This window comes from Actinia tenebrosa, unplaced genomic scaffold, assembly GCF_029948245.1.
Source record: "Actinia tenebrosa isolate PJP-AT-01 unplaced genomic scaffold, QUT_ActTen_1.0 PGA_scaffold12__29_contigs__length_12842862, whole genome shotgun sequence".
Lineage (NCBI taxonomy): Eukaryota > Metazoa > Cnidaria > Anthozoa > Actiniaria > Actiniidae > Actinia > Actinia tenebrosa.
Window position 1 is genome coordinate 6819583 of NW_028292572.1, and position 9895 is coordinate 6829477.

At 40.4% G+C, this 9895-nt stretch overlaps 1 protein-coding gene across 1 annotated transcript in view; it reads right to left on the minus strand.

Moving 5' to 3' along the window:
• Positions 1-3552: 3552 nt before the first annotated feature.
• LOC148912142 (gamma-aminobutyric acid type B receptor subunit 2-like) overlaps positions 3553-9895 on the minus strand; it is an 18191-nt gene continuing 11848 nt past the window's right edge. The window contains exons 11-17 of the mRNA XM_089028544.1: positions 9860-9895; positions 9168-9272; positions 8125-8247; positions 7366-7509; positions 6791-6979; positions 6151-6289; positions 3553-4780 (exon numbers count right to left, since the gene is read on the minus strand). The exon at positions 9860-9895 is cut by the window's right edge and continues 97 nt beyond it. Of these exons, the coding sequence (XP_088884670.1) occupies positions 4656-4780; positions 6151-6289; positions 6791-6979; positions 7366-7509; positions 8125-8247; positions 9168-9272; positions 9860-9895 (861 nt within the window). The 3' untranslated portion in view covers positions 3553-4655. The remainder of the gene's footprint in view (positions 4781-6150; positions 6290-6790; positions 6980-7365; positions 7510-8124; positions 8248-9167; positions 9273-9859) is intronic.

Genomic DNA, 9895 nt, shown 5'->3' on the forward strand with positions numbered 1-9895 from the left:
GTAAACGTTAATGGCTAGGTCATTTTCCTGCTCGAATATCGGTATGTCTGTCAGCTGCATTGGGAACTCTACGCCATCCCACTCCAAATCATCTGTTGGGTACTTGCTTGGTCTACATGGATCCTTATCTACTGGATACAGTGCGGATCGTATTGCCCACATAAAGCAGCGGCTGTCGTCATTCTTTACGTTAACGATTGCCTTCTTCCTTTCTACCCACACCGGCAGGGGCACGTAATTTCCTCCTCGTATTGGCACGTACCTTGCCATGCTAACCTCCATACCTTCTGCCTCCTCCACTGTCCAACCTGATCCTTCTTTCGTGTAGTTAGACAGCGACTCCATTATTGCTTCTAAGGCTTCGCTGAGTGACCTATCCAGATTCGTGGACTCTAATATAACCAGTGACTTTGATTGCAGCATTGCTGTTGTCGTTACCTCATCTTTTGACAAACTTACTTCTACCATTATACTCGCTTTCAGGGCTCCTAATTCTTCTATGCCTTTTCGAAGCGTTCTCTTGACCTTCCTTTCTGACTGACGCCAAAACTGTCTAACGTCAATCTCACCGTTACCGGGTATTAACACCGTTTCGAAATTGCTTTGGGATTCCATCTATATAATAGGAAATATCTTATACCTAATTCCAGACCCTTTTCAGATCGTCGTAGTCATACTCACAATCCTGACAATGCCAAAACAATTTAACCTTAGTCTCAAACTTCTTACCACATCCACAATTATAGCTGCTCATACATTTCGTCTTCATCTTCAAATGCTTCTTCAAGTCCACTTCTTTCTTAAAAGTTCTCTTACAATCTTCGCACTCCATATATAGACTAACATATTTAACTACATAAACACGGGATGCGGGTAATCGCGGTACGAATCGAGGAATTCACTTTAGACGGGTAATCCTCCGGTGGTCGTTGCGCTGGAACCCCCATCCCCTATACTACTTGTCTGAATATAAATATCATTATTATTATTAACAGCAAAAAATGATGGCTTGCGCACTTGTGTTGACTTACATTTACATCTGAAAAACACTGAAAAACACTCACCATTGTCGAAGCAAACACTGGATAGAACTCTCCTTTAAACGACTGATGGAAGTAGTGCGTCCCATCGTCCGCAACGGTAAAATAAACAGCATCATTGTACATGAGAGCCGGGGTATCTTGATCTCGATAAACCCATTGTGGATTGAAATAATGATGGCCACAGTACGAGATAGGTTCTGCATCATTCCTGGCCGGCGTCTGATGATAGACTTTGCTTTTTACTTCAGCTTGTGAATTTTCAGGATTAATTGACATATTTTTGTGAGCTCTATCCATCCTTCTTCCCTTTTGCTTTAGCGCTCTTTTCAAAAGATTTCAAGAGATTGTTTTACTGTTCTTTCTATTTTTTTCGGTCCATGATGTACAAGCGTCTTTCGTCAATCTTAATTGTTGTGACAAACGGCAGCGCGCGCAATGGTTTGGTCTAGTATGACGTCACTAACGAAGCGCAAGCGCGCCAGGCTTTGATATGTTGCAGCGGGATTACGAGCGTTGTGCGCGCTTTAAATTTCAAAACCAACTGATTTTGAAAAGAGCCTAATTCTTAAAGGAAGTTTCAGCTGATTAATTAGAATAAAGGAAAAAGGGGGTTTGCAACTGACCTAAAATGTTGCTGAAGGATATCACGTGCCAGTTCCAACACCAAGTTACGTTTTATTGATTATTGTAAACTGAGTACAGAAAAACTCTTGCGCAAAATTAGGCGTAAAGAAGCGGATACATGCACGACGTGATTTTTCATACGACGTCGCTAAGACTAGGACGTACCATGTGATAACACGTGCGACGTTGCTCTCGCACGATGATATTCGTCGTGTGCGACGTCGCAAGCGTTGAAATCTTTTGTACTTTTTGCGACGTCGCCAGAGACGTCGCTTGCAACGTCGCACGAAAAATCGTATCGAGTTTCCGCACCTGAAACGTTCTAGAAAAGAAATATGAAAGGAATATCTGTGTCCCAGATGTAAAATGAACACCCAAGGTAGGTGTGGAGCACTTGAAAAGCAAGAGAAACGTTTGGCTACACCTTGTGCCAATAAGCTTGCTTCCCTTGTACTCTACCAATGTGTTTGTATCACAGTAAAGAGACACGCACGTATTTTAAGCATGTGATGTTCATTTCACTTTAGGGAAAAGAAAGAAAGGAAAAGAGAGAGAGAAGGAAAAATGGAACGCTTTTTCTTCAAGGAAGCAAGGAAAAGAAGGAAAAAAGAAGAAGAAAAGAAACACATACGATTTAAAGGAAAGTTTGTTTTTCCCCATTAAACTCCAGCACCTACTTCGGCTATTTACATTGCATATATTATATACACTCAATTGAAAAATCATTGTCAGCCGAAGGAAATTAGCCTGGCTTACATCCGGAATTTCCTTCGTAAATACCGTCTTTACAAAGAAAATTCCGGATGTGACGCCGGCTAAAGGAAATGGTCCATGGGAAGAACATTTATGACGTATCTAGTGATACGACTCGTGGAATGTTCATAAATTGTTGCACTGACAGAAATCATGGAGGCTTTCAACACATGTTTCATATCGACTGTTTATCTCAAATGATTACATCAGAGGATAACTATGTCGTTTCCCAGGATACATTTTGGTCCCAGCTTCTATGTTTTATGTTTTGAGCCTGATAATAATTTCGCAATTAAGTGAATATACCTTAAAAAGCAGGATAAATACTGAACAACAGAGTTACCATTATATATTGGCCCATTTATATTACACCCTAATATACCCCAGATATACACATATTTCGAAAATCGTTGTCGCACCAAGAGCCTCAAGTAACAAGCCAAGGCTCCAGAGAACGTCGGTACTTTTAATTATAATTGATTTATTCATGGTTTATGCAAGTGGCTATAGCTCTACACTAATTATCATCTCAAGTAGCCCTGCTTGGAGCAATTTGTGAAGTCAAAACATGAAAATGCACCATGAATAAACTAATTACAGCTAAAAGTACCGGTGTTCTCTGCGGTCTTGGCTTGTTGCTTGAGGCTTTTGGTGCCACAACGATTTTCGAAATAGGTGTATATGATATAAACTTCGCATACCCAACACCCGTTATTACTATGCATGTAGAATAGGGCACGTACGATACATCAAATTTTTAGCATGAATTCAAGACTTTCAAATAAAGTACTCTCAAAAACTAACCAAATATGCAGTGAAGATGTAAATACAATGATCTAGATTCAAAAGTGTCGAACATTGCGAAGGAGATTAACGTCATCTATGGTTCAATCAAGAGAATATGAACTAAGAGAAGGAATCCTACCTATATAGCCTTGTAACCATCATGTGCACAGTTTGATGCTATTTTTAAACCATTTGTTTTTCTGCACGTGCATTTATTGCGCGCGCTCTACTCTGTTTGCTTACGTTTTTGGGGGTTTTCCGTTATTTCGACTCTGCCCTGAATATGAATGTGCACGTCGAAAGCTTGGCAAATACAACAGAAAATTGAAGTAGTAATTTGTTCAACTTTCTGGAGTATTTTTACATTTATTTTCCAAAGCTTTCGACCTACATCGTCATCTTGAGGGCAGATTTGAACATTTGAACATAAGAAAAGCACAAGAAAACGTTAGCAAACAGCGTAGAGCGCGCGCGTACTATGCGCGTGCAGAAAGTCAAACGATCAAATAAATGATATCATTGGATGATATTTTTAGAATAGATTCTAGAAATAGCATCAAAGTGTGCACATGATGGGGCACGGGGATTCCTTCTCTTAGTTCATATTCTCTTGGTTAAATATACTAGTAAATGTGTTGGGTAATCATATTTTTGTAGCATACACGAAGCACCATGCTAAGCCTCGACACATGCTAGGATTTTGAAATATCGAACGTTGTCTATTAAAATTCGTAAGTATTTGTCTTATATATTTATTGGTTATTAGAGATTATTATATTGTATCGCCAATTATATGGTATTGCGCATGCCCGAGAATTTTTTCGGTAGAGTTATATAGCCAATACCGTAGCCATCAAGCTAAGCTGATATTTAGTTGAATCAATAAGAAAAACTTATAAATATCTTCCAAAATCAACGGGGGAAAAAGAGAAACGGAATTTACGAACTAAAAAAGGGGGAAAAGTATGAAATAATAAAATTTGTTTCCAATGAATATGTATTCAATTCCTTAAGAAAAACCCTTAACTCGTTTGATTTTTCGATGGCGAAATTAAGGTGAAAGGGTAAAAATCAGACTGTGAAAAGCTCGTGACGCTGCAAGGCATGCGCCAGACCAATCAAATTGCAAAAGAATTTACTCTCCATCCAATCAAATACCCAAAACACGACACGAACACGGCGTGGACACGGTCACGCCAAGGTCACGGCACTGCCAGACCAATCATATTGCGCAAAGAAAAAACCCGCCAATCAAAATTCTAGAAAAAAATACGGTCACGGCAAGGCACGCATACGGCACTGAGCCTTTTCACTGTCATACGAAAACTGCTCTATAAAAGCACGCGAATGAAAGAAACTAAGAATAGAAAATCCAAAAAAATACGTCATGATAAGATGAGAGTCGATAAGTGTTCAGTTCTAACAACCGGAAATACGTCATGATAAGTGCTAACCGGAAGTGGTATCGGTCTTTTTCTCCTCGGTTTTATTGTCATCGTTGTCATCTTTGGTCGGTAGGGTGATGGTCGTGTTGTTCTCTTCTTTCACCGGCTTGAATGAGTAAGCATCTTCTCCTTGTAAATGAAAAAACGAAATGCCTTCACACAGGTGAAGTTTTTGTTCTAATACCACATCTACATAAAATGCTTGTTTCTGATTGGTTGATTGGCAGTGCATTTTTTCTCAATCAGTGCAATTAATTAGTCGCACACATCCGAGAACGTTTTACCGTGTTAAGTTGTTTGAAATGCAAAAATAATGGAGCCAGATGCTATAATTTTTTTACTTCAGTATTTTCTGTAGATGCATTAGAAAATACCACCTTAGTTCTCGAAAAATTAATGAAGAATACCATTTGCATTTTGATGAAAGTCGTGCTATGCACTCGTGGAATTAAGCCACTTTCATCAAATGCGCGTGGTATTTTTCATTAACTTCTCGAACGGTGGCATTTGCTATACTAATTGTACACCTAGTTGTGGCTATTTTAGCTGTGTGTGTGCGTTTTAGTTTGTTTGTTTGTTTTCTGTGGTTACTGCCCCAATAAGCTGTCTTAAGGCTAGATATAGTATTCACTCAGAGTTAAGCGTACAATTCTTTACTCGGTTACATCCATACACGACCTTCATAACTGGCTGCTGCTAATTTGCATAAACATTAAAAATCAATGTTTTCGAAGTGAAAACCCTCTTAAATCATTGATCTTGTTGATTTAGATAAGGCGTGTGAGTTTCTACTTAAATTAATAAATCCTTTACAAGATGTGAGCATTTGAAGTTTTGAAAATGCACCAAAACGATGCCACCAAGGCTTCCAGTGATAAATACATACAAAACTCTCTATTTTCGTTCTTTCATAACTTCTTTGGTATGCAGTAAAATTCTACAAAAATTTCTGGAAATAGTTTTCGTGAAGTATTTTCTCAGATAGCATTAATAGCTTCTGGTAAAAAGGCTTCATTTTCTCTATCTGAAAAAACTGAGTTATGAAAGTCGCGTATAAGTACAACATTGAATCCTATTGTATCCTATTGCATATTGAAACAGTTACTACTGCTTGGTGTGCTAGTTTATTTCTGATGATGTTTTTATTGTTATAAATATTGTTGTTGCTTTATGCAATATTAGTTATTGATATACATTGGTCGATGTTGTCACTGTTCTGACAAATATGAGACTGATAATGCAGCTATACACTATCATTACTGTCATTTTTATATTTGACAAACTATTGCTTCTGCTGCTGTTATTGCTGTTGATTTTACTGTTGTTGCTGTCGTTGTAATCATTGTTTCAATCTTTGAGAATGACGATTTCACTCTTGACAAATGCTGCTTTTTTCCCGGAAGCAAATCGGTTTTATAAAACAGATCTGTCTTTCTTTCTTATTTTAGGGTACAAACAGTCATCCCTTGTATAATAGAATACTACTTAGATGTACTTACGAGCACTCAAAGTAACATGTGTATCAGAGGAGCATTCAGAAGCAGTGTTGTTCAACGAAGAGTTGAAGCTCTTTTTAGGGATGGTGCTGAAATGAGATGCGTCATTGGTTGCATGCTTGTTCTGGCAAATGTACATCACCTACGAAAAAAAAATTTTTTTAGCTCGCTCTAATCGCTTAAAAAATACTCGGATATTTCTGAATTTAGCACATGAAGTAGCTCAGACATTTAGGTTTTTAATGGTGTATTTCAAATTTTATTCTTGAGTCGCGTTTCTCTTTACGGGCCGATTTTCTGACAGTGGTTTTTTTCAATATTCTCCTCCTGCTCGCTTAAAAATCGATGGATTTTCATGAAACTTCAGTTTCTTGGTAAATAAATGATCATACCTAATTCTGTCGTCTGTCGAGTATAAAGGAAATCTATTGAGCGCATTTTCTTAATACTATTCTTTCGCCCTATTTTGCCGCACAACTATTTGCGCCCGATAGATTTTCTTCCAATTCGGCAGACGTACCATTCCCGGAGGATAGAAAATGTATTGTTTATTGGTCCACCTACATGGCCGCTGTAACGTCATGTGAAAACTTTCTATTAAATCATATTTTAAATGCAAATTGTCTCAGTCTTAGAGTCTTACCTTGGGCACGAAAATGAGGCATTGAGTGACAGTCGTACAGAGGATGCATAGCAATGACGTCATACCATATATCGCACTGACGTTGTCCTTGATGACGTATAACACAGGGATGACCAACACGCAAGGAATGATAACGTTGTACACAGCGATACCGATCAGCTTGGAGTCGTTCAGAACAGCGATAGTCACCTGGAAAAAAATATTTAAGGATAAAAATGTGTTGGCTGATGGCGTAAAAAAACAGTTCTTAGACTCTGATTAGCCGCAGAGATATTTTCATTTTTCCCCTTGTGTTTAATTGTTCTCCTGTTAAAAATAGGAGTAAATGTTGAACAAGAAATTTACAGAAAGCCACTGAAATGCTTCTAAAAAGCCACTTAAGTGCTACTAAAATACTGTTAAAATGCCAATATAGTGCAACTTCAATGACACATAAATCACAGTAAATATGCCACAAAAATGCTACTTAAATGCAGCAAAATATCATTGAAATTCCGATAAAAAGCTCTTGAAGTGATACTAGAATGCATCAGAAATAGGCAGTCTATCAACATTCAAAAATAACGGCCACTCGCCTTTCTCGTTTCCCAAGCCAAGTAGGTTCCAAAGAGCAGCAAAAATCCCTTGTATCCGTACAGAACACCAGTAAAGATGATGAGATGTTGTGAGGTACATTGAGAGTAGTGAGGGATCAGGATCAGATCACCGCCTTCTAAAGTCTGCGAGAAAAACAATCATTAAGGCTGCGACTTTACAGGGTACGGTCGTTCTTCACAACTTACGCGCGCAACATGCTGACAAAACAAATAGACCAGTTTCGAGTTCCTTGATCACAGACTCATTTGCACAGGGTTAGCCTCGTATCAGTGTTTAAATATTCACAAATGCCAACGGTAAAGTAAAGAATACACAACTTCAACAATACGAACACTTTGAAATTCGACGGACCTTGACTGGAACACATGAATATTCTGCACAAACTCGAGGCTAACCCTTTGCAAATGAGTCTGTAATCAAGAAACACAGCGGTAATTTGGAACTCGAAAATGGTCCATTTCTTCGCGTAAATTGACCGTACAACTTAAAACGTACGACTGTAAGTGGCAGCTAAATCTCGACGCAAGCATTTCGCACGTTGATAGTGGTGACCATCATCGGGTCCAGGTCTTGCTACCCTAACCTCCCCTCCCCCTGCTCTAGTAAATGACTGTTGGTGTTGATGGTATACCTGTGGCATCATATTGATTTTGATGACCATCATCGGGTCCAGGTCTTGCTACCCTAACCTCCCCTCCCCCTGCTCTAGTAAATGACTGTTGGTGTTGATGGTATACCTGTGGCATCATATCGATGGTGGTGACCATCATAGGGTCCAGGTACTGCCATGTGACCAGCATAAAGACATCGATCAGGAGGAAGGCAAATACCAGACCGAACAGCTGAGAGTCTTTAATCACCTATTGGGATATGTTAAAAATATGATTATTTATTATAAGGAGAATGGATGGATGGATGGATAACTGGATGGATGGATGGAGGGAGGGAGGGAAGGAGGGATGGAAGGATGGATTGGGGATGGGTGGGTGGGTGGAAGGATGGATGGATGGATGGATGGTTGGATTGTTGGATGGTTGGATGGTTTGGATTGTTGGATGGTTTGGATGGTTGGATGGTTGGATGGTTGGATGGTTGGCTGTGTGTTGTGTTGGAGTTGGATGGTGGTGTTGGCTGGTTGGCTGGTGTGTTGGATGGTTGGCTGTTGGCTGTTTGGTGGTTGGATGGTTGGCTGGTTGGCTGGTTGGTGGTTGGCTGGTTGGCTGGTGGTGTTGGTGTTGGCTGGTTGGCTGGTGGTGTGTGCTGGTTGGCTGTTTGGTTGGTTTGGCTGTTGGTTTGGCTGTTGGATGGTTGCTGTTGCTGTTGTTGGTTGCTGTTGGCTGGTTGGCTGTTGGCTGGTTGGATGGTTGGCTGTTGGCTGTTGGTGGTTGGTTGGCTGGTTGGTGGTTGGCTGGTTGGATGGTTGGCTGGTTGGCTGGTTGGCTGGTTGGCTGGTTGGCTGGTTGGCTGGTTGGCTGGTTGGATGGTTGGATGGTTGGCTGGTTGGCTGGTTTGGCTGGTTGGATGGTTGGTTTGGTTGGCTGGTTGGCTGGTTGGATGGTTGGATGGTTGGATGGTGGTGGTTGGCTGGTTGGCTGGTTGGGTGGTTGGATGGTTGGATGGTTGGATGGTTGGATGGTTGGATGGTTGGATGGTTGGATGGTTGGATGGTTGGATGGTTGGATGGTTGGATGGTTGGATGGATGGATGGATGGATGGATGGATGGATGGATGGATGGATGGATGGATGGATGGATGGACGGATGTTTTTTTGTAATCGTACTTTTTTCTCAGTCTTATTCAAGAAGATAACGTGTACTCTCCACGTCTTGGAGAACAGCGCACCAAATGCCAAGGTAAAACCTGCAGACACGAACCAGGCCTGGATCTGTTGAGGAAAGAAGTACGTAAGATTGCTTCTGATGTTTTTATTTTTGTTACTGCCGTTGTTATTATAGTTCATGTTGCTGTTGATGGTTGTTGTTGTACCGGGTTGTTGTTGTTTTTTTGCTGTTGCTACTATTGAATTGTTGCTACTATTGTTGTTGAATGATGCTGCTCATATTGGAAATGATCCTAGGCACCCAATCTGCTGCAACAGGGGATGGGAACTACCATTATGCTGCTGTTGCTGTTGCTTTTGCTGTTGTTGTTGTTAGTTGCTGCTGTTGCTGTTACTGCTGCTGTTTCTGCTGCTGCTTATGCTTTTGCTGCGGCATTTGTTTTTGCTTTTGCTGCTTTTATTGCTGCTGCAGTTGTTGCTGCTGCTGTTGCTTTTGCTGCTGCTGCTGCTGTTGTCACGTGCGGTTGTTGCTGTTTCTCTTGCGCTGTTTTTGTTGTTGTTGTTACGTGCTGTTGGTGCTAATGCTTTAGCTGCTGTTATCGTGGCTGTTACTGATACAATTGCTGGTGTAAACCGTTGTGGTGTTTGTGTTCAAAGTGAGTGTAGGTATGTCTATAACGAAGGTATCCCACCTGACACAGGTTACCGTGTATGTATTCAGTGACAAA